Consider the following 26,217-nt stretch of genomic DNA (forward strand, 5'->3'; position numbering starts at 1 on the left):
ATATCTGTATAAGAAAAAAAGAACAAAAATTAATTCAAGATGGAGCCCAAACCTAAACATATTAAAACTATAAAACCACTATAAAAAATATAGCAGCATATTTAAGCAATTTTAAGACAGGCAAAAATTTCTTAGAGTACATAGAAAATTTGTATATATAAAAAATAATAAATTAGACTTCATCAAAATTAGATATATGTATTGATTAAAAGATACTGTGAAAAAAATAAGTAGGCGAGCCACAGACTGGAAAAAATCTTTAAAACATATGTTTGATAGAGGCTTTATATATAGAATAAAGATATCTTATTATCAATATGAAGAAACAACCAAATTAAACAATAAGGCAAAAGCTTTGAAAAGACATTTTTAAAGAGAATTTCTAAGATTGTCCAATAGAACATGAAAAAGTACCCAATATTATTGGTTATCAGGAAAATGCAAATTAAAAGCACAATGAGATCTTACTATACATTCGATAGAAAGGCTAAAATGAAAGAACTTTAATATAAATTATTGGAGAGGATGTGGAGAAAGTGAAACTCTCATACTCTGCTGCTGTTGAAAGGTAAGATACTATAACCTCTTTGACCCAGCAATATCATTCCTAGCAATTTATCCAAGAGAAATGAAAACATATCTATAAAAAGCCTTTTACAAAAATGCTCACAGCATATTTATTCTTAATAGCCTTAAACTAGAAACAGCCAGATGTCAATCAATAGGAGACTGGATAAACAAACCATGGTCATATAATAAAATATTATAAAGCTATAAAAAGGAGTATAAAAGCGATACATAAAACATCATGGGTAACCCCCCCCCAAAACATTATGATGAATGAAAAAAATGTAGGTACAAAAATGTATGTACATTTCTGCTCATTTATATGAAACTGTACGAAAATAGGCAAAAATAATCTGGTAATAGAAATCAGATTAGTAGTTCCTTTGGCACCAGGTATGGGGTACTACTTGGGAAGAGGAATGAGAGAACCTTTTGGGATGTTTCAAATATTCTGTTTCTTGATAGGAAGTAGATATACTCATAGAATGACATATTAGGCACCATTAAAAAGAATAATTACATATACAAACCTGACTTGAAAGAGTTCCATCAGGTAGTGTTATCTGAGAATAGGAAGATACAGAAGAGTATAGAGAATTGTATTCTATTTTAACGAATAACAATAACAGTCCTCATCACTCCAATGTCATATATATCTTTGGTGCCTGTATATGTGTGTGTGTGTGTGTGTGTGTGTGTGTGTGTGTGTGTACATGATATAGAGAGTTGATACAGATGTATGGTACACATAAAGGTATGAAAGAAAAAATAACATTGTTAAGACTGGTATATTGAAAAGGGCGTGGGAAGCTGGCAGTTGGAGTTCAAAAACAGAAAAAATGTGTTTTAAAAGAATTCCCAAAATAAATATATAAGAAATGCTATGATTACACATACTTACACATATGCATGAAAACATGGTAACCAAAATCACATTAATGAGCATTGAAATACATATATTTTTACTTTCTTCCTTATTCTTTTTTCTCTGTCTACATTTTTTTGGCTATTGACATATATTACTTATGTAATCAGAAAAAAGGGCATTTTTATTTTGGGGGAAATAAATGACATAGATCTGAAAAACTGCAAAAAGTTTAAAAAATGTGAAGCTTAAAATATATGAAGGCTTCCAGTCAAGATGGTGGAGTAGGAAATGCTGTGCTTGCCTCCTCTCAGGACTAACTCAAAATTACACCTAAACTACAGAACAACCATCATTGATAAATGCCTGAAGTTTAGCTGAACATAAGTTCTACAGCTAAGGACATATAGAAGAAGCCACATCAAGACTGGTAGGAAGGGCAGAGATATGGAAGGGACTAGCCCCACACCCACATGTAGTAGTTAAAAACTGGTTGGCTGTGGAGGTCTCCCCAACCCCAGAGGAGTGAGGAGTCCAAGCCAGATACCAGGCTCCCCAGCTGAAGGTTCCAGTGCTGGGAAGAAAAGTCCCCATAACTTCTGGCTGTGAAAACCAGTGGAAATTGTGGCTGAGTGTGATGGAGCATGGTTGGAGTCCAAGGCATCCCTCTTAAGAGGGCCTGGGTATGGACTTACTCACTGATGGATTCAACTGCTCTGGGGCAGCAGCTAGAAGGGCATCAGGGATATACAAGGAAGAACTGAATTGTCTGGCTTCAGGGCAAGGGCGGCAGGAGGAGCTTTCTCTCAGAGAGGGGTGCTGGCAGAAGCTCTTGTTCCTTGGTTGGGCGCGCCCCTCTCCTGGCGTGCAAACACAGGCAGCTACTATACCCGAGTCTTCATCAACCTGGCTAATTCTGCTCGCCCTGCACTAGTGATTCCCTGAGACCTGGCCCCACAAAATTTGTGGGCCCACTTAAGCCTCTTTCAGTGGCTTTTCCATATAAACAGCCTGTCTTGGTTCTTGCTTCAAACTTTCTTAAAATCTCTCAAAGGTTCACAAAGCCCAAGCAGCATCCAGCCTTGGCATGCCCCATACCTCTTGCTAAGCAACCTCAAGTCTGGCACTAGTGGCAGCTTGCCTCGGCTTGCAGCTTGGCTATTACCAGGCACCTCCAGGCACAACACAAGAGGCAACAATCTGCAGATCAATTTATAGCTCATACCAAGTGGCCCTGGGCAAGGCACAGCCAGTGGCTGTCCTTTGTCTGAAACAGAGATTCTCCCAAGAGGCTCCAGAATCAATACTCAGTGGCCAGCTTCAGACCACACCAGAGAATCACCCATCCACTTCCACAAATGACACACCCAAAGGGCAGACTGAGCAGGCACCAGAGTCCTGCTAAAGTGTTTCACACTCTGTAGGGTCAGCCCCTGAACAATAGCTCTCCACTTATTGTTACAGTCAGTCCTCACAAACAATCATCCTGAGGGTGAATACCTTCCACTGACGTGCAAACAGCAACCAAGGCTCAAAAACAACAGGAGTGCACACACAACCAACACAAGGGACACATCTGGAGCACCTTGCTTAGGCGACCGGGGAGACTGTGCTACTATGCCCCACAGAATACCTACTACATAAAGCCACTCTCCTAAGACCAGAAGACATAGCAGCTCTACCTAATACATAAACAAATGCAGGCAGCCAGCCAAAATGGGAAGACAAAGAAACATATTCCAAATTAAAGATCAGAACAAAACCCCAGAAAAAGAACTAAACAAAATGGAAACAAGCAATCTATCAGACACAGAGTTCAAAACACTGGTTATAAGGATGCTCAGTGCTCTCAATGAGAACGAGAACTTTAAGAAAAATATAAAAATGGAGATAGAAATCATAAAAAAAAAAATCAGTCAGAAATAAAGAATACAGGTAAAATATAGAATACATTAGAGACATTCAATAGTAGATTAAAGTAGACTACATCAGAGATTTGGAAGATAAAGTAGCAGAAAACACCCAATCAGAGCAGCAATGAGAAAAAAGAATACTCCAAAATGAGGATAGTTTAAGGGACTTCTGGGACAACATCGAGCACACCAACATTCGCATCATAGGAGAACCAGAAGGAGAAGAGAGAGAGTCGGAAATTCAAAACCTATTTGAAGAAATAATGACTGAAAACTTCCCTAACCTGGTGAAGGAAAGAGAAATACGAGCCCAGAAAGTGAAGAATCCCAAACAAGAACTCAAAGAGGCCCACACCAAGACACATCATAATTAAAATGCCAAAGGTTAAAGATAAAGAAAGAATCTCAAAAGCAAGAAAAAAGTAGTTAGTTACCTATAAGGGAACTCCCATAAAACTGTCAGCTGATTTCTCAACAGAAGCTGTGTAGGCCAGAAGGAATTGACACAAAATACTCAGTGATGAATAGCAAGGACCTACAACCAAGATTACTGTACTGAGAAAAGTTATCATTTAGAATCAAAGGACAGATAGATCTCCCTAGACAAGAAAAAACTAGAGGAGTTTATCAACACCAAAACAGTATTACAAGAAATGTTAAAGGGATTTCTTTAAGAAGATGATAAAGGAAAAAAAGATAAAAAATATAGCTAAAATGACAATAACTACATATCTATGAACAATTGGATAAGAAAACAAGACCCTTACATATGGTGCCTACAAGAGACTCTCTTCAATGAAATGATATACATGGACTAAAAGTAAATGGATGAAAAAAGATATTTCATGCAAATAGGAATGAAAAAAATGCTGGGGTAGCAATACATATATCAGACAAAATAGACTTTAAAACAAGAAACAAAGAAGGACCCAGTAATCTCATTTCTGAGTATTTATCCAAAGAAACCCAAAACACTACTTCAAAAGGCCATGTGAATCATATGTTCATTGGAGCACTGTTTAAAATAGGCAAGATATGGAGGCAACCTGAGTGTTCATCAATGGATGAATGGATAAAGAAGAGATGGTATATATGTATAACAGAATATTACTCAGCTTCAAAAAGAATGAAAACTTGCCATGTGCAACAACATGGATAGACCCAGAGGGTATTGTGCTGAGTGGAGTAAATCAGAGAAAGATATGCCATATGATTTCATTTACATGTGGAATAAAAAAAAAAAAAAGAACAAAACAAAGAAATTCAAAGATACAGAGGATATTTGCATGGTTGCCAGATGGGAGGGGTTTGGGATGATGGGTAAAAAATGGGGAGGGGAATTAAGAAGTACAAACTGGTAGTTACAGAATAGTCATGGGTATGTAAAGTACAGCAGAGAGAATATAGTCAATAATCTTGTAATAACTATGTATGGTGTCAAATGGGTACTGGATTTATAGGGGTGATCACTTTGTAAGTTATATAAATGTCGAATCACTATGTTGTACACCTGAAACTAATATAATATTGCACGTCGACTGTAATTGAAAAATAAAAAGTTATTAAAAAATATATGGTGCTATAGGTAAAGATATTATAAGTTCTAATATTTTAAAATTTTTAAATTTTAAGTTAAAGATAATTACATAGTACAAACAACACTTTTTTCCAACACCAAAGAACAAACATCATATGTAAACAGACCCCAAAGCACAGATATCACAGACTGACAGACACACACCTGGATGATTCAGAAGAGTATCCAGTTCTTCTTTGGCCACAACCATTCTTAATCTATCACTGCTATCAATGACAAAAATAATGGCTTGTCCTTCTCTGTATAATAAAGAATGAGAAAAATTTAAACATACGTTTTTGATGTTTACTACCCATGTGAATGTCCTAATCTGTATTTTATCTCTTCATGTTCTCTGTCCATTTATCATTATAGGCTAAAATTATCATTATAATTTATCATTATAATGCTCTTTCTCATCAGTTTATATGAATGATTAAAATATTAACCATCAGTGATATTTCACATGAAATAATTTCTCTCCACTTAGATAACAGGGTAAATTTAAAGACTTATTTCATAATTTTAAAAAATTACAAGTAAAACCATAACCCTATTACACAGACATATCATTATTAATATTTTTGTATAAATTAATTTTGATGTTTTATGTATTCACACAAGTACCTACGCCTATACATATGGAATACTGTTTTATTCTCTGCCTTCCTGATATGTACATATATTTCTTTGATCTTCTTTGGCAGTATAGTCTGAACCACTTTATATGAAACATTAAAGCTCTACACTAATATTTCTCAAAATTTTTTTTACCATAACCATAATTGAGACATACATTTTACATTAAGATGCAATAGATATATATGTAAATATATTTAAAATAAACCCCCTGAAACATTACTTATAAATAGCTTTTATTTTATTCTATTTTTTTAAAGCTGATAGCCAGCTACCGACCTAATTTAAGGATTCATTTATAGATCACAGTAGTACTTGAAAAATCACTGATTACCTGTACACTCTTTCTTTTTAATGGTTATAAAGTATTCCACTCATAGATCGATCTGTCATCAAATAGTGTGTCAAATGTTTACGGTTGGGCTTATAGGTTATTTCTAATTTTCTTTATTATGAGAAACTTTAAACATCCTCCTGAATACATTTTTTAAATTTCTTGAAACTTTAGGATCTGTTCTTAGGAATAAAATTTCTAAGAATATATATAAAATTTAAAGTTTTAGATAAACATTGATAAATTGTTTATCCTCCAGAAATGCTTTATCAATTTATATTACTATTATTGGCATTATTTCTACTTCCTTCACCAGCATGGTTCTTACCATTCTTTTCATTTTTTGCCATTCTAACAGTGTATTATTTTACTTTTTTATTTCATTAATTGCTAGTGAAATTCATTATCTTTTCATATACTTATTGAACGTTTATACTTTTTGTGACTCCCTCTACTCATAAATTAAGATTTTAAAGTTTGTTATTAGTAATGGCGTAAATATGAAACAATTTTTTAATAACATTTCTCCTATTATTTAAAAAAATGAATTCAGATTATCATAGTCACATATTACTAGTGGATACAGACTGGTACAATTGAAAATACCTATCAAGAGCTTTAAAAATATTCAATCACTTTGAGAGAGTAATTTTATTTCTAGTATTTTTTCTAAGGAAACATGAACTGTGACAAAGATTTATGCAGCTTATACTTTTCAAATATGCAGTTTATACTTTTCAAGAACTGATAATAGCCTTCATATCCAAATATAGAGAAATGATTAAGCAAATTTTGGCACAGGCATATGAAAAACGTTTGGCAGCTATTAGTTATATTCTTTGTATCTTTGTTCCTGATTTACCCTTATCACAGAATTTTAACTGAAAAAGCAAGATAAAAACTATATATGGTACATAATTTAGAAGGCGCCTTTCTCAATTATGTAAAGTGTACATTATAAATTTCAAAAAGCAAGAAACATGAAAAAGATTAACAATGGTAAATTTATTAGGAGTGACATTTATGGAAAACATTTTTTAAATTTTTTGTATTTTTAAACATTAAAAAATTTACATTCCTTATATTTTATACTTTATAACTTTTTGTATTATAAGAGTAATAGGCAAAATTACATAATAATTAACATTATAGAATCATGTAAATGACAAAGTAAATTTCCCTTATAACCTTATTATTCCAAAAACAAATGCTATTAATGGTTTGGTGCATATTCTGCCAACAAGTTTCTTCTCTGTATATACGCTAAGCACTTTTATATATATACAAGTAAGTATTTTTATTAAGAATAATATTTTTATTAAGAATATTTTTCTTTATATAATTGCCATATGAAAAAAAGTCATTAGAAATAATGTTCGACACACCTTTCTATATATATTTTTTACTCTGACTAGTACAAGTCATAGGATACATTTCAAAAAGCAAATATGATAGCTGGAAGGCATGAACGTGTTTCATTTTAAGAGATATTGATAACTACCCTGACAAAGGTGTTAAATTCCCACTATAAGATTGACTTATTTTCTAATTAATCTTTTTAATCTTTCAGTCTTATATATTTAAAATATGCTTGTTTTTTAATAATCAGAAAAGTATAGATACAAGAAATACATTTACTATTACTTTAGACTCTTCAAACCGTATTCCCCATTTGACCTACAATTTTTTTATGATATTCCTGAATTCAGTAACTTATTCCAAAAACTTTCAAGAGAAAGGAGTTAAAATCAGAAAAAATATTTCCTTTTTTTGAAGTACTAGTTCTATGTATTTTTATTCCCTATAATTATGTTATTTTTTAAAAAGTAGCTAGTATAAACACATTTTTTTCATAAAAGGATTTTTTTTTTTTTACCAACAAATTATAGCAAGAATTTAAAGATTCCTATACTGAAAACTCAGGTTTTCTTAAAAAAACAAAACAAAACAACTCATATTACCCCAGGAAAATCAATGCAAGATAACACAGACATGCCACTTTTCCTTTTCCAAACTGACCCTCAGATCTGAAGCACTTGTTTCTCTCTCTCAGAGGTCCTCTGGATCTCTAGGATTTAAATAGGCCTTCAATCTATTAAAGTACTCATTGAGAATAATATCTAGAATAAATCTTCCTGGTTCATATCTGAGGAATACAGTGTTCATTCCCATGTTAGCAGGAAAGAATCAATCAAAATCAAATCTGATCTGGCAGTCATCACATACCATTTCAAGTGAAGAGTTCATAAGGACATAAGGGCATTTAGTCAAGGGATGTTTATAAGTTTCGGACTCTGAAAAGTGAGTTACAGTGCCCTTAAATAAAGGTGTCCTGACAATATTAGAAGTTAATGAATTCATTTTAACACTGCGTGCAAGTCTTGAGAGGATGTAATACATCTGGATTCTTAACTTGACAGCTGTTGTTAATCTAATATAATTATCAAGCCCTAGATTTGCATATGCTGAAAAATATCTTGTTTAGATCTGCTTATAGAACAAATGGATCAACTGTTACAGTACTGTTTTAACTAAATTTATTCAATAAGTATTTACAGATCTATATGCCCAGCATCATACTTGGCTTTGAAGAAATAATCTGAATGAGAAATAATTCTTGCCCTTGAAGAGGAATTCACAATCCCATTAGGAAGGCAGCTATGGTACATGACTTTAAGACATAGTAAGTATAATTGGAGATGTGAAAGTACTGCGAACATGGGACAAGATAACTGGGCAAAACAATGAAATTTCACAGAAGAGGTGACTTTTGGGCTAGTCCGGAAAGCAGGAATATATTAACCTTAAACTGCAGAGAAGAAGAAAAAAACAGGGTGTTAAAAACAGAGAAACAGTACACATGAAGGCCCAAGTTTATAAAGAATTTCATGCATTTAGGAAATAATGTGAAGTATGACTGCACATTTTTTAAAAATTAATAAATGTAAACACTGCAACCCAGCCCATGTGATCATTTGAATTTCTATTATTTGATATTAAAATATACTCATCTAGTTAACCAAAACTCACAAACATACTTACTTATAATAGTGTTCCCAGAGATTTCTGTACCTTCCTTGACCAGACATGTCAAACACTGTAAAAGACAAACTACAAAAACAAACAAAAAACACCATAACTACATTATAAGTTACTAACTTTAAAGTATAACTTTCACTTTAAATTTTAAATTATTTTCAATCCAAGAAACCAATCTGAACATACAATATTCAACTTGGGCAAACTTTCAAGCAAAAACGTCATAAATTTATTGAATATAAATATGATTTTGCAATGAGTAACATAAAAAATGTTTTCTTTGCTAATGAAGTTATTAGAGTTTGTCTAAACTCTGAATTTTGAAAAATAATCCTGAGGTAGTGGTACAAATATTTTAACATCTATGAGCTTCTGAAACAACAAATAACTTTTTCTAAGAGTAGGAGGAACGATTTGGTAGATCTAATACCATTTTTTGCCTATAACTTCTTAGTCACAAGTATAATAAAGTGAATTACCTGGATGATTTGAATTTCTCTATGCTGAATCCTATTGTTGGAACTATATCTTGAGATTGAGCCTTTAAGAGAAAAGACAAAGTTTAGAAATTTGCAATTACCAAAGGTGAATTTTTTTCCCTCAGGTTAAAAAAAAAAAAAAAAGCACTCAGATTTTCCAATTCTAAAATCTGCCACCAAGGAAACAACATGATTAGACAAAATTATAATTTTTGCAAAGGGATCGTGTGTAAATTCTTTATAGAAGTTTAAGGTTTACTAATTATGAATTTGTATTACATGTATGTATTAATTCACATTGTGTGACTTGCTGCAAATTACCATGAAGCCACACTGAGTTCACATATAGGACTTTCTAATCTTTCAATACATAGTTACTGAGTTAATATATGCTACGGGGAACTGGTCTCATGTGTAGATGGTTAATATACACAGTCCCTGCCCTCATAATTTATAATCTAGAGGGGGTAAACAGCCATGAACTAAGTTTCAAATAAACACATTTTCAGGCAGTGATAAGTACATTGAAAGGTGACTGGAAGTAGGAGGCAAGAGGGCAGGGGAGAGTTGGTAAGAGGCATGGAAGAGGGATGCTCAGGAAAAGCTTTCCTGGGGAGGTGACATCTAACACAAGAATGAAGATCAAGAAGGGGGAAAGCTATGATAATATCTTGGCAAAGAACATCCCAGTCAAGTGAGTTAGCCAGTACAATAACCCTAAAACAGGAAGAAACTTACTACTTGGGAGACACAGAAGGCCTGTATGTCTAAAGTATATTGTATAAAGGAAAGAGGCATATGTACAAAGTAAGGGAGATAGGGCCTTGGAGGTCATGATGACAAATTCTGTGTGGATAAGAAATTTCAAGTGGGCAAGGATACAGCAGAAACCAGCTGATAAGTCCCACAGGCAAGTAAAATGCCTTATATGACTACTTAACAAGGTATCACCTAACATGTCTGCCATCAAAACTGTTCTTCCCTTTGAATAAATTTCACCCACTTTCTGATCCAGATGCCTAGCAAGTTATTCTTGACTCCTTCCTTTTTAACATTCTCTACATGACCATATCCTAAGTTTTATCGGTTCTATCTCACTAACTTAGGTCAAGGCCTTATTGATTATTGCTCTGAATTACTATAACAGCCTTCTATTTATTCCTAATTACCCCTAATTATTAATATGCTACCTTAGACAAGTTACTTAACTTCTCTAAGCCTTAGTTTTCTCAATTGTGAAATATATTATTATCCTTAACTCATAAAGTTATCATAAGAATTAAGTGAGTTAATGGATGTAAATAAAATACTCAACAGTGTCTGGTCCATAGTAAATACTCAACAAATGTTTGTTGTTATAATTATACTCTCATTGATTCTATTCTCATCCTCATTTTCTCCATAGTCCCATACGAATAACTTTAAAAAATTCTCCTTAAGTTTATCTTGTTGCTTTTATATGAAAATATAGGTGTAAAGCGAACTCTTTGCGAGTCTACTTCTAGAAATTTACAATTCAAATGGAAAGAGAAGCTGAAGTCACTGGCACTTGGTCACCTTACTAGTAATGTGCTAGTGAAAAGGTATTCCGATGGCTGCCCTGATTTTGTGTTTCTGAAGTTTGTTTATTCAGCTTTCCTTCCATGTTATGAACTGCCTAGTATTCTTCTAAAAATATCTTTTTGTTTATGTTAGAATTTATTTCCTAGTGATAAAATTAATCATCATTCCCTGCCCAAAAGTGAAAATAAAAACTCATCCATCAATTCATTTGTCCAAAAAATGTATTTAAGTAGCAAGCAATAGTCTAGGTATATGGGATTCAGTGTTGAACAATAAAAGATCTATGCTCTTATGGAATTTAAATTTATAATGAAGAAAAATTTAATGTTACTAACTGAATATGCAAGATAATTTCAGAGTGTTTTAAATGCTAAGAATATAAAACTGGATGATGTGATAGAATTAGAGTATTAATGTTGGGGAATAGGGAAAAAATAGGAATTTTAAAAGAAAGGTGTTTATTAGTACATCTCTAAGAAAATGGCAGCTAAGTCCAGATTCTTGAAAAGAGTGACCAGGTTAAAATGCTCGCCCCCACCCTACCCCCCATCCTCGCCCCACCATGTATCAGTTTAGAAAACACCAGCAACCTCAATATATACATAATAAATAAACATTAGTACAGCTTAATATTAGAAACCATTTTGGGTCCAGGAAATACCTAGTTACCTAAAAACTGATTTCATCTACAAAAAATAAGAGACTACTATAAAATGAAATTTGCAATTTTTTTTGCAAGACATTTCTAGCAGAGCGTTGTAGATTTCTCTAATTCACTTATTCATGAAAAATAAAGTTTTTAACAGTGAATGTAAGCTCACAAGAGGCTATTAAGTTCAAAGGTAAGGAGGAAGCAAGTGTTGTATCTATATCTGAGTGATAGAGGTTTTGGGGTCTTTAAATAAAGTCCCATTCAAGTGGTCTCTTGGCTATTATTATCAAGTTAAAAAAAAAAAAAAAGCAAAGCAACTTAGTGTGCAGGATCTAGAGGTCAATTATTCTGAGGAGAAAGCATAGTTGCCTAAAGATTAAGGCTCAGTAGTAGTGTCAGGAATTAGGTGATCCTCTTAAAATAGTCCTGGAGCTAGTCTAGACTAGTTCTATAATTCACCAGAGGTAACAACAGAGAGACAGAGATGTTGGAGAGCAACAGAAGATTAACTAAAGAGGTTCAGTTATTGACTGTGTACCCAGGCTTTCCTGGAGGCTCTCTGTGACTAATGTAATGTGTTAGGGTCACAAAGTCTTTCACAAGACCAGTCTGAAATGAGGATATTATAATATTTTAAGATGACAGACTGAGCACATGATGCCTCCTTCCTCTTCTGCCCCAGATCTCTAGAAATGACAGAAGAAATTATGAAAAAAAAAAAAATCTATAAGAGCAAGTATCTTCAAAAGACCAATACTGTTTAGGAAAGAAAGCTGTTCCCATGCATATCAAATATTATTCCTATGTTAATAAGCATGCCAGGGGACAGAAGGTCACTACTAGACTCCTGGGGATAACTGTGGCTCTGGTTTCAATTATTCTGTACTTGAGGCCTATTACACACACACATACACACACACACACACACACACACACACACACACACACTACTTTTGAGGCACAGAGGTGGGTATGGTTCTACTTTTATCATACACCCAATGTTCTCTAAATTCAATTCTAGACCCTATCCAACTGAATAGGATGCTACATCTTCTTCTTAAGGACCGATAAAGAAATTTATTGTAATCATGTAGGTCAGGAGGCAGACTCTAATATGGGTCAACTTTTTAACCCGTTCTTTTCCTTATTGGGGAGGAATCTCTTTTCTCCTGTTTCCATATAGAGAAAACTCCATTAAAATTAAACTCCCAGTTTCCCTATCTCCCCTCTCCCAATTTATTCCTCTCCATGGGAGAAAAAAATGACTTCTTTGACTGCTCAGTTGTGAAATGGAACTGAATATCTTCAGTTTTGCTTTTCCCCCTCTTCCTCTCCCCTTGCTCCCTCTCTCATTTGAAAGCCATATGCTTTTTGCAAGCATGCATTCTCATCTGTTCTTAGCTATGCAGAAAACCTTAAAGAGCTGGCTCTTTCCCTGAGGAGGAAACTTTGAAATTCTGGGAAGCTAATCTCAATTCAAGAGTATTAGCAAGTCCTCTGGCCAGACCTAAACCTCATCCTCCAAAATCAATCTTTTTAGTATAGCCTGACTTCAGCATGTGTATCTCAACTGATTCCCAACGCAGATGGGGACCCCCTTATAACACCTAAATTACCTTCCAAATCCATTTTCAGTTTATACCAGCTGTCTTAAACTAAACTCCCACCTGAAAATACACAAGCAGTTAGTTGTTTTTACATGGTAATCTAATCCATGTACAAAAAGGGAATAATGACTGAAGAAAAGAAATTGTATTTCTGTGATTCCAAAGCAATCTCCAACTAAACAAAAAAGTAAAACCGAAGCTGTCGCAAAAGAAAATGGAGAAGTAAAGCTTCTCATTCTGCTCAGCTTGAAGCACTGTTAGAGACAATGAAAGCCATCTTTAATTACCATATTTACGAGCAGTACTGTCCAGGTATTTAGTCAATAAGAGTAACAGCTTCTTACTTTTTACCCTATCTCTGCAGACCATATTATCTTTTACTAAACATATTTTATTAATTGTCTAATAGTTTTCATCTAAATAAATGTATTTACAACTGTAAATATTAATTGCCTACCTCATATAGTTTTCCCCTTCTTCTATACTTATAGGACCCTTATTATTTTTGAAAGTGGTAATATGCCCTGCTTTAAAAAAAAAAAAAACAACAAAACAGCCTTATTTACACATAAAGGTAGCCAGTGAAATGCAAGCAAGAGTTATTAGCTGGGCTTCTGGGCAAGTTCTTTAAAGAGTGAGTATTTAGCAAGGACTATTCTTTTGCCCTGTTTCTTTCTCCTCCCTGTGACTTAGAATATAGACATACAGTTAACCAAAGTGACTGTGAAGAGATCTTGAGGATGAAAACCAGGTATTAAGGACGGCAGTGCAGAATGATGGAAAATGTCTGAATCTCTTGAGACCATGTAGCTGCCACATCAGCCCTGGAATACCTACCTCCTCTGGACTTAGAGGATAGGAAAAGAAGTCTCTACTTTATTTTGTTATTTATTGCTATGTCCATTGTTAGGTGGGTTTTCTTTATATGTAGCAGAACCTAGTTTTAAGTTACATTTTATGTGGTGTTTAATGGGTTAACTTTATACATTTTTCAGTTATTCGAATAATATGTTCATGTACTCATTACTTAAATGACCTAGTCATCTTGCTTACTACCACTGATATGCATATGCCACATCTAGGGAAACTGTCCAATTATCCACAGAACTTATAAAAATGATTCACCTTTCCCTTTGTTTTGCTCCTTTTCTAAAGACAGAGCCAAAAAGAAGACAATGCTACCTGAAAGTAAACTCAGTAAATTTGCAAAGATCTTTTGAAAAAAAAAAGATATTCGAAAAATATTTCAGTTTAAATAATCAAGATTTACCTACATACCTGCATAAAATACACTGCAAATAACGCTGACTGGTACTTTTTGCTTTAAGGTAATATGAAGTTAACAGGATTTCATATTGTGATTATATGAAGGTATAGTGGCAAACAAAATAATTCTGCATATTAACTCTCTCTAGCAGAAACTACATATAGCATCTAACAAAGATACTTACGTTTGAAGGTTTAAGTTTGTTAATGATTGTTGTTTTGCCACTATTATCCAGCCCAAGGCACAAAACATGAACCTCCTTCTTCTTCAAGCCAAGCAAGCCTGAAAGTCTGTCTAGCAATCCCATAATGTGATTCAAATATTTACAAACCAGCTGCAAGTCAGAAAAAAGAGAAAGCTATATTACCCACAGGCACCATAAGTATGGGAAATATGAAAGCATGTATATCAAAAAATTTAATAATATAAAGACACAATGATGTGAAAACCATGTCAACATAGCTTTACATTTAGTAAACACAGTATAAGCTGATTACTGGAAAGGAGCCTTAAATGAAATGCAGATTGGCAGCTTATAACCCCTGGCAACAAAGAATAATGCCCTTGAAATAACTGTACATATCTCACTGTAATTTTATAAACTTAAGAAGAAAATGTGGTTAAACTTAGTATCATGTGGAGCCTGCTGTTTGTGATACTTGAAAATATCTGCAGCCTTTTCTGGAAATCTGGAATAATGTATGGGTGATGGGGTTTATGTAGAACCTAAGGCTGAAGTTTAGAAAGTAGAAGGCAGATCAGAAAAAGAGAGAAAAACTGAGATTTTTGTTATATCATTTGAGCCACGGGTTAAATCTTTTTCTGAAGCTAGCCCCACTGTTGTATTTTGCAATAATAAATATTAAATGCACTGTTTTTGTGTGTTTGCTTGATTAAATCCAATTTAGTTTTCTATCCACAGGAATACAGAATTCCAATCTTAATTTTTTCTTAGTCCTTACATATATGCTTCTTAAGTCACTACAAATTCATTTGGAGAGAAGGTGATGTGCAAAATATATACACACACAATTTCTTTACACCGTAATATTTTTCTTACACTATAATTTATCTGAAATAACCTGTTAAATATTATTTTAAAAGAACCTTAGTATCTAGTAAAAAATAAGAAAGTAAATACCAAACTTAGATTTTAATTTCGTTTTCTCAAATATTGTAAAAGTTTGTTAACTTGTGCTTGAAGAGTTCATTTGTTTGTTCATCAATTTTTTCTTCCAATGCAAACTTAAAAAAAATGTCATCAGCAATCCAAATAGAAGTATCTCCAAAGGTGTTCCCTTTGGGTCCATTACCTACCAAAACATCATGTGGTGGGAGAAGATACCACTTTACTAGCCCTCAACTGCTGCAAGGACTGCTACAGCAGTAACTACAATAAACCTGTTCCAAATATTGCTTATCACTCCCTGGACCATCATTTTCAAAGTTCTCTAAATATTAACTTCATTTATTTGATTGATTCTCATCACCATCTAAAGTTCCAGAACCCTGTCTTCTTATAGATCTTTCGGTATTTTTTATCTTGCACCATCCTAGACAAGGCCATACGTTGAAAGATGTGAGGCCGCAGCAACTTAAACAATGAGGCTTCCAAGACAACTGCATCTGAAAGAAGGATGTACTGTAAATTTTGCTTTATGGATAGAAGTTTCAAAACTGAATTCTAATGATGTGCAGGAAAAAAAAGGTGCAGTGACCATCCAAGCACAGGGCCTATAACGGCCACAGTTGTCTTACCCAAGGAACAGGTTTGATGTCAGATGTACTCCATTTGACCCACTTGAATCAACCTTTCTCATTATTTGGAGATTCAAATCTCACTCAATCCATTCCTTTCTATCTAGGCTTAAGGATATGTATTTGTAGAATCTAATGTAGCCTTCTGATATCATAAAACAATTCACACAATTTTAATTCAAAGTAAATTTTACTTTCTTATTTACTGCACTAAACATAATATAAAGACTTACATATAGCTTTCCATTTTTCGCACAATTTTGAACAGATTTTAAAACCACGACCACTTCTCACATCATCCCCCTCTGGCAATCTACTATAAAACATCAATTGTCAAAAGCTTGATACTTAAATATTCATTTTCAGAGAAACTTGGATTGTGATTTTCTATCCCTTTTTCATGGATTATCAAACACCCAATGCTTGGTACTGAAATATTCTGGGACATATAATTTAAAAGAGAAGTTGGTTCTAAAAGATGTAATTACATTTATTGAAGTTGCTTTATAAACAACTATCATACAGCCTTACATATGCTTCTATTTCTTAGTAATTACACACTTCCATAAGTTTATCTTTGCACGCATGGAAGAAGGAAACAGATAATTCAAGACATTCAATGTTTATCTATCATGTCCTAAGTGAACAGTGGGAGATACAATTAAAGTTTTCTGTAGCTTCCTACTCCTTTGGGCATTATTCTCAACAATGGCCGCACAATGAAAGGAACTATTGGTTTAGTAGTTCTGAAGACGGGATCAGGGCATCTGCATTGTGAAAAGCTCCACAGTGTTTCTGATGTACAGCAACTACTGGCTTTCAGAATAAAGTCCAAACTTAAGTGTAGCTTTAAGGTTGTTTACAATCTGGCGCCAATCTACCTTTCTAGTTTGTCTTATTGTTTCTACTCTTTGCATACCAGCCAATCAAATTCTCTTGGCTGTTAATGTGAGACACTTCTTTCTAAAGGATTACTTGTTGCCAGAAAAGTCCTGAAGAATTAGGATGTCATTTACAGTTAAGAACTTGGAAGGTAAGCTGCAGAGATAGGGGGTGGGCAGAGAAAATACCGTGAATGGTACTTCGTAAACTTTAAAAATATTTCTAGAGTGAATTATAGCATACTCTAACTACCCAAAATAAACATTTTTATTCAGCTTTCAGTTTTTTATAATGAAATTTTAATCACACTGCCTACATACCAAATAAAACCACCCAAATTGGGTAGTGTTAAATTTAAAAGCAGCGTTAAAATCAACCAACCAACCAACCGAACAATTTGAATAAGCCAATTCAATGATTTTTCTGGGGTTTCTAGTACTCACCGCATAAGCCTACCTCTCTTTCCCGACCTCTCACACGTTAGAAACTATTCGGAGTGAAAAATATGGGAAAGAGCAAAGAGCAATTCTAGGGGCAACGGGGGAGAGTGAGGGCGCCTCCGCTACAAAAATTCTAAGTGGGAAAATACCTGGTCTTTGAGGTTAGTTGTGCGGGCCCAGAAGCTGGTGAGGAATAGGACTGAACGCGCTCGTATCCGTCTCTGGGATAGGAACCAGATGCAGGCGTCTCTCAGCTTTCCTCTCTACACCTCAATAGGAAGGATCACTGGTCCTAAACAAAAACAGTGTCCACAAGTTGGGTGAACACATAGCCTCTGCCTCAGCCAGAACATCAGTAACTGGGCAGGGACTTGGGCGCGCGGCGTTCCCCTGGCAACCGGAGGTTCTTCCGGTCCTGAAGTTACACTTCCTCCGAGGTCATAGCTAGCCAGCTGCCATACCCTTGCTTATCGGATTGAAGAGCCCCGAAAATGCCAGAGGCACACGGAGGAGAATTAAAGAAGCTGTGGGCATGGGTGGTGTGGCAAACAGCCGCCTTCCCGCGGGGAGCCGCGCAGCCCCCGGAGGAGCATGATGGGACTTGTAGGCGTGCGCACAGCCTGCTGGGAACCCTTTGGCGTCCGCCCCTGTGGAGTCGTGTTTCTCGGCTGTAGTCTTCTCCAGCCTCTCTGGAATTTCAGCTGCTAGGGGTTGGCCCTCTGGGTGGAGCCCGGCGCGCTGAGGAGTGTTTGCGTCGTTGTGGGGTATGGGCGCTGTGTGGTGGCAAGGTCTGTGGGATCCGACCGTGCCCGCTGGGGCGAGATGTGCGCCTGAGATGCCCTGCCGCGATCACACCTACTTTCTTCTGGGCTCTAATAGGCCTTAGACCTTGGAGTCCTGGCGAAGTAAAGCTGTTAATGTAGGTAGGGAGATAAGATAATTTAAAAGGCGCTGTTCGGCAAAAGGTATCTGCCCTGTATCCTGGCTCCTCAGCTGTCTCATCTCCCGAAGAGATTTCCACGAGGCATAATCTGTGATTAGATAGATGACAGTCTATCTGCCTCAGCCAGAACAAATCAGCATGTGGTCAGAAAAGAAATTAATAGTTTGAATTCTTAAAGTTAGCCACCTTCTTAAACTGCTCTGGGTTATTATATTAAATGATCCTCCAATTGAAGATATTTTGTATACACGTATTCTCCGCATTATTGTTAGGATTCTTTCCAACGGAGAGACTACAGATGCAACAATTTTAGAGATTTAGGCCTTTTTTTGATCAACCTTTAAACTGCCTATTCCCACCAACTTCCCCCCGCAATGAATAGTGTTCATGATTTAACCGTTCTTCAAATTTAACCGTTCTCTCATTTACCTTGTTACCTTGAGTATAGGATTTATACCCCTTCCAACTACCTAGTGTTATGTTTACTACTCTATCTTGTTCTTTTGCCTAATTAATTTAGTCTATTAAAGATGAACAAAGACTAGAAGGAATTATATAAAAGTAATGATGGAATGAAGGATTGTACGTGTATGTTTTGATACTTTTCCAAATTTTCAAATGTTATTTTTACAATTGAAAAAAAAATGTGGTTCGGGGCTAGTGACTTGAAGAGCAAAAGCTAACAAAAAACCTCTCTACTTAGTTGCAACTACAAAATAACTGACATATATCTTCTTAATAATGGATTATGGAAATAGATTCTTCTTGTGGGGCCTTAGGTCAATTAGCCCTCCATAATGCTTCAGTTTTCTCACCTTCAAAAAGATACTACATCATCTGATGGTTTTGAGGAATAGATAATAGAAGTACAAACATTGGGCATATACTAGGTGTTCAATAACTAATTTCCTGTCTTTTTTTTGTCCTGAAATTTTTGTAATATAAATAATATTTTTAAATATAATTGTTTTTAAATATGAATGCAGTTACAGGGAGCTGTTGACTGCTTTTCTGTGTGTCTGGGCATTGCGACTCACTTTGATAAGCAAGGGAAGCAAATTTAAAGCTATAATTTGACTTTTTCTTAAAGATAGGCAAGATTTTTATGTTTCAGAAAATTTTAGTGGACAGACTTGGTTTTTCCTGATTGGAGCTGGTATTTTTCTGCTTGGTTAGTACAAAACATTTGGTGAAAACTGAAAATATGGAAAAATTGGATATTGAACTTTTCAGTACATTTCGGCAGATGTAATGCTTTTACTGACAAAAAAATAGCTAAGAAAATAGTTATCTTAGTGTAGTTGATGTGATGGCTTAAAATTATTAGAGATGAGTAGTGGTTATAAAACTCACAATCTACTCAATAACCTAAGAAATGCCAGTTTTGAATACAGCAACCTTAGGAAAAGTAAATATTTCATATGGTTGAATCTGCTGTTTTGGTGCTTTGACAACTGAAAGATCTCTCGAGTACATTCAAGGCTCAGCATAAAAACGGTTCCACTTGATTTAAGAAGTTTGGCTCTCTTCATTTTACAATGAAAATAAGAGGCTTTAAAAATGGTATGTGTTTTTCTGAAGGCTACTTAAGATACCTGTATAAGGGAAGAACATTTCAGGTACTTTATTACCTTATACAGGGGAAGAACATTTCAGGTAATGTAGTAGAAAATTTATAAAAGAGAGAAGAGAAATGATAAATATAGCAGTATTCTGATTAATTCAGGTTACTTTTTATGTATTTTCTTACCAGAAACTTTTAAAATGATACAGGAAATCCCTGATTTGTAGTTTATTGGATGTTTTTGGAATGAATGTGGATGGTCTAAAGCTATTTGAGCAGTTGGACATAATGTGTATCTTTTGGTCATCCACAGTTTGTATACAGTAGTATCTCTGCAATGAACAATTTACTTGAATCTCACAAAACATTTTGCTCATATAAAGTCTTTTTTGTATGTAATCTGAAAAATTACAGCTATGATTTTGTATCCAGAATTACTAATGTATCTAAAAGTATCTAGACTAAAAAATAATATTAAATATGCATCAATACAATACAAAAAGGTCACAAATTCAACCACCAGAACTGTAACTTTTATTTGCTAATAGATATTTTAATAAAGAGTCTTACTTCATTTGTAAGACCCTGATAATGCCTCTTAGGAAATCATAGAAAAATAAAATACAATAATTAGTAATTTGTACTTTGTACAAAAATCTTATTATGTTGCTCAGCAGGTAGTTTTGCTAAACACCATATTCTTTAGCAAATAGATGATATATGTAATGCAATACACCACAATCCCTCATTGAAAGCTGAGCATTCTATAACACTATTAATTTGTAAGCATGCCAGAATATGGAAATTTACATGGAATATCATAATATTACAGTAGATTTTTATAGGATGAAAACAATACCATCTTCAAGTAAGTCTGGACTACTTGACTGTTAAAGTAAAATACATAATAGGTAGGATTGTAGTTCTATTGTTAACACCCTTTTATTGTGTTTCTCTCTCTACAGTATTGTGATACAACCAGAAAAGAGAACATAGGCTGTGTAAGGAACCTGAGTGGAAAGCATAAATAAAAGCTCTAAATGGTGTAATACTAAAGAGAAAAAAATTATACAGTGCCATACTTCTTTATTCTCACAAACAGATCTTTCCCCCTCTTTGTAAGAGTCGATGGGTACAGTGCTAAATCCATAATTAATGATAAATAACTTTATGACAGGTTACCAAGAGATTTTAAAAATCATATTCATTCACTTATAGGAAGGAAAAAGGTTTTCAGCTACAGTTTTTTATTAGTCATATATTGCTCTATGAGGGATTAAATGCCTCAACCCAGACAGATGTTATATAGATATTTTGTATAAATGTACTATTTAGTATTAAATTAGTAAATTTTTTTAGGATTTGTGCTGCAAAGATTTTTAAAGTATTTTGAATACAATGCAACTGTCAACATCTACCATTTCATATTTGATATGACTATTTAAATATTAAATATTTAATCAAATACATATTTATATGTACATATATATCTACATTTTTGGCCTTGTTAAAACAAAAATTTGGGGAGCAATCATATTCCATTGTTCACGATCTAATTTTACAACAAATCCAAAGAATAACTATGCACCCATAAATTCCAACACATTGAATTACATACAGCCTACCAAGAAATAAATTCCAAGCACAATGAAAAGATCACACATCCTTCCTATAGGATAGGGAGGGCACTATAAACAGAAAAACTGTATCACCCATTTGTTTTTTCTAAATGACAGATGGTATTGAAGTTTTTCATTTGAAAACAAAATAAATGTATTGTTTTAATAAATGATTAGAGCCTGATTGTCTTTTTTTAAATTTAAATTTAGATATGGGTTCAAACCCTCCAAAATCATCTTTCGAGAAACTGACAGCTTGAGTATATAGTACACATCTTCTGGGATTAAACTAATTTTAATTTTCATAACCTTTGAATTAGAATAGCTAAAAAGGATTTGTATTTTACTCTGTAGTAGACAAAAATAAATAAAACATAAGAAGTATCTATGGCATTGAGAAGTCCTCATTTCACATCTACATTATGGAAAAGAAAACTTATCAGAGTCCTTGGAAAGCATAGAATTCAGTGTCAGGTCTTCCAAATAAGATATCTCAAAATATTTAGTAGAAATGGCTTTAAAATATTTTATACAATAGATTTTTTTCTATGATGTATTACATATACACAAATATTCACTGATGATGTGTTTATGTATATATATATATGTATGTGCGTATATTTATGTGTGTGTATGTGTATATATATACTTCCCCCCTTTCCAACTACTTGCATTCTTCTACTCCAGCCTATACTCCCTACCTATTCCCTTTATTGATGTATCTCCCCTTAGCAGAATAAAACTACTCACATAGTAACATCCCTACCTCTGGACCACAAATCTACCAAACTATTTGCATATTATGCACTCTGCCTTCCCTTCAACTACGGTTCTATGCATTTTCTATCAGAAACAAAACTCCCCACTTATCCTATAAATTCTAACTCTTCTACCTCTCATGGCCTTTTTATATTCTCTCTTGCATAATCACTTTTACCCTTTCTACCAGATCATTCTTGTTAGTATGTAAATATGCTCTGTCCTCCTTTCTCTGAAAACACACATGAAGCCAAAATATCTCCTGACCCCACATCTCTCTCCAGCTACTTTACAATAAAACTTCTTGAAAGAGTTGTTTATAGACACTCCACCTTCTTTTTGAAAATATCTTATTAATCACTTCAATTAGACTTTGGCTTCACTACTTCATAGAGGCAGCCTTTCTCAAGGTCGAATAACTTCCATGTTGCCAAATGCAATGGCCATTTCTTTGTTCTAATCTTGAATTCTTAAAAGCATTTAATCCAGATCACCAATTGCATTTCTTTTTTCTCTACCTTATCTTATACTTCTCAGTGTCCTCCGTTGGTCTGTTTAACTTCTAAACATTGGAATACCCTGGACCTCAATCGAGGCCTACTTCTCTATCTTACAGTCTTTTCCTAGGTTGTTTCAAAACTTGAAATACCATGTATATACTGATGACTTCCAAATAATTGATGTCTAGCCCTGATTGTTCCTTGAAATTCTCATTTATAACGGTCTACTTGTTATTCCCATCTGAATATCTAACAGGAATCTTAGCCTGTACATGGCTAAAGCCAAACTCTTTATTTTTCCCTCCAAATCCACTTCTCCCGTACCACTATTGACTCAGTTTCTTATTCTCCAAATGTAGAACTTATCTTGATTTTTCTCTCCTTCATTCCTTATACACAATCCATTACAAGCAAGACGTGTCTTCAAATATACCCCAAATCCATCCACTTCCCTCAATCCTCTTTGAGCCATGCATTTTATTTTTTTGCTTGAACTATTACAGTAGTCTCATATTCTTTGACCCTGTTTCAATTTTGCTTCAGTTGGCTCATCTACTGTGTACCAGGCACACTGTTCTCTCTACCCTCAAATACTCTAAACTCCCACACATTAAACTATTCCCTTTGCCTGCTATGCTCTTCCCCCAGATTTTCCCATGACTGGTTTCCTTTATGCTTTCCAGATACCAGTGTAAGTGCCACATCCCAGAGATTTTTCTTACCACTTAATAGAAAGACACCACAGTCATGCTATATAATTTTATTAATTTAATTATCAGCATAACATGTACCACTTTCTTTACTGTGTGTCTTTACCATTAGAAGGTTAATTCCACGAGACAGCTTTTGCTTGTCTTGGTCGCCCTGTATTTTCAGTGTTGAAAACAGGTCACTGATACATAACAGTGTTCAATAAACAATAGTTAATGAATGAATGGAATTATGGATAAATATATATTTTTTAAAAATTGGTATATATGTATATATACTATTTTTAAAATTTAGGAATCATACAATTTTGAACCAGCAAACAGTCATGACTTTAACTTTTGTTTGTTTGTTTGTTATATCTCTTCCCCATAATATAAAGAACTTTTACTGGACAAATCATAATCTTTTGTTGCTGTTCTTCACATTAGACAATAGATGCCTAACTATTTCATTTAATAGTAGAGTGATCAAGATTGTACAGTGGGAAAGGTAATGTTTTGCTTCCTCAAAGGGATTGTTGGAGACTCTGAAGAAAATTGCAGTTTATACAAAAATGGGACGGCTTTAAACTTTTGTTTGAAGTATCTCATTTCATGAAATTTAAAAAACTGAATAAAGTGTAAGTACTGAAAAGTAACTATAAAAATATATGCTTAATATTTTGAATTCACAAAATCCAATGGAGGATTTATTTTTGTAATTCCTTTCATGAGAAAGTACAGAAGTTTGCTTTCTCTAGCAGACTTTATGGGATATCTGACAAATATATGATAAAATGAGAGTAATTTCAAAAATAATAACTTCTAGCCACTATGCTATGGTATTTGGCTTCAACTTCTTTGAGAATTAGAAAATTACAAACATTATGAGGCTGAACGGAAATATAAAAAATAAAGCAGCTCTTAAAAAAAAAACAACTGAAAAGAGAAGGCAATCTCTTTGAAAGAATATAAACATTTAGAGGTCATATGATATAATGAAATTAATATGTAGGTACCATATTTTAAACATTTGTGTATTTAAATGTGTAAAATTTATGTAATTGCATAAAAGCATAAGTTGATTCTGATAGACTACCCTTTCAACTCAATTATTTTTTATTTGCATCTTATATATATTTACTGTCTTAAATTTAATAAAGCAGAAGAAAAACTCAGTTATTAATGGGAGTGGTTTATTAATATGTGTAAAGTGCTTTAACAGTCCAATATTCGATGCGTTATTTTTGGCAAATTCTTTGGTTATATAGGTCTTAGAAATCAAAAGAATTAAAAGTATGGAAATTTAATAATTGGGATCATTTGGTCTATTAATAAAATTAAAAAAAATAAATTTCTATTTTGGATATTTTGGTAAGATTCCTTTCTAATTTTATGCATTGATATGTATTTTAACAAATATTAGTGGACTTATTTGTATTAGAGATTCCCACCATCAAAATTCATATTAGTTTCAAGATTACCACTAATAGTAACATGACATAATTTGCAATCACTCTTCTAGTACTGTTTTTGTTTTTTATGAGGTAATTATTAATTTTTACACAAACTCCTCTTTGTATTACCTTTTTGTCATTTCCTCAGTTTTAATGGAACTTGGTCTGTTACCATGTTCTGCATTCATGCTCTGCCTCTGAATTTTAAAAAGTGATGTTATTATATAAAACATAACATAACTTTTTAGGAAACATAGTTTGCACTGTATACAAAATGAAACCCAAGTATAGTTTGTGAAGAGTGCCCAAAGACATTTATACTTATTCAAATTTCCAATGACACATTCTAAGAGTGTGATTAACAAAATGATTAATAATGTATCAGAAATGAAGCACATACAGTAATATTTAAAATCAAATGTTACTCATATTTATAGTGTTAGGATTGTTCAGGTATTATATCTCTCCCCCACCTGCCAAAAAAAGCTCCCATTTCACATTTGATTTTTTCTCTTGGAGGCATAAAAACCTAAAATTAAATCAAAATTTTACATTTGTAAGAAAAAATGGATATTTTTGCATAGTATATATATTATCACAATTTTCATTGAATACATACATATGGCATTAGAAGAAACATCACATTAAGGCAAATTAAAAACTACAATGACAAACATTTATGCACATTAAAACTTATTTTCCAAGCAGTGCAGAAAATTTTAAAAGCCCTAATCATTATTTATTGTATTGTCAGTGAAACTCAGTATTGCTTAAAGATACTTTTAAAGATATGCAATGATAGCTTTAGATAAAGTACCAATGGATTTTCAAACAAGTTAGATTTAACAATGCTCATATCAGTCAAGTTGACCAGGAACATAGCTCACTCATTTGCAAGTTTGTTAGCAAATTGACTTTGTTATAGAACTTCTAAAGACCACAGTTTTAAGCAGATTTACTTTTAAAGACAAAAATAATATGTGGCAGTAAATAAAATACGTACAATCAGGGGAAAACATTACAACTTTAATGATGATATTACTGGGAAAATAATTTGAAAGAGCAAAGTTACTACTTTGTATGAATAATTAGCAAATAGAGTTAA

General features: G+C 33.6%; 1 protein-coding gene across 1 annotated transcript in view; it reads right to left on the reverse strand.

Annotated features, from left to right (window-relative positions):
• Positions 1-18,180, reverse strand: part of ARL6 (ADP ribosylation factor like GTPase 6) — a 31,719-nt gene extending 13,539 nt beyond the window's left edge. The window contains exons 1-5 of the mRNA XM_016156499.2: positions 17,731-18,180; positions 14,686-14,835; positions 9,413-9,474; positions 8,937-9,005; positions 5,087-5,181 (exon numbers count right to left, since the gene is read on the reverse strand). Coding sequence (XP_016011985.1) covers positions 5,087-5,181; positions 8,937-9,005; positions 9,413-9,474; positions 14,686-14,808 — 349 coding nt within the window. The 5' untranslated portion in view covers positions 14,809-14,835; positions 17,731-18,180. The remainder of the gene's footprint in view (positions 1-5,086; positions 5,182-8,936; positions 9,006-9,412; positions 9,475-14,685; positions 14,836-17,730) is intronic.
• Between the last annotated feature and the right edge of the window lie 8,037 nt (positions 18,181-26,217).

Source organism: Rousettus aegyptiacus, unplaced genomic scaffold, assembly GCF_014176215.1.
Source record: "Rousettus aegyptiacus isolate mRouAeg1 unplaced genomic scaffold, mRouAeg1.p scaffold_m13_p_4, whole genome shotgun sequence".
Taxonomy (NCBI): domain Eukaryota; kingdom Metazoa; phylum Chordata; class Mammalia; order Chiroptera; family Pteropodidae; genus Rousettus; species Rousettus aegyptiacus.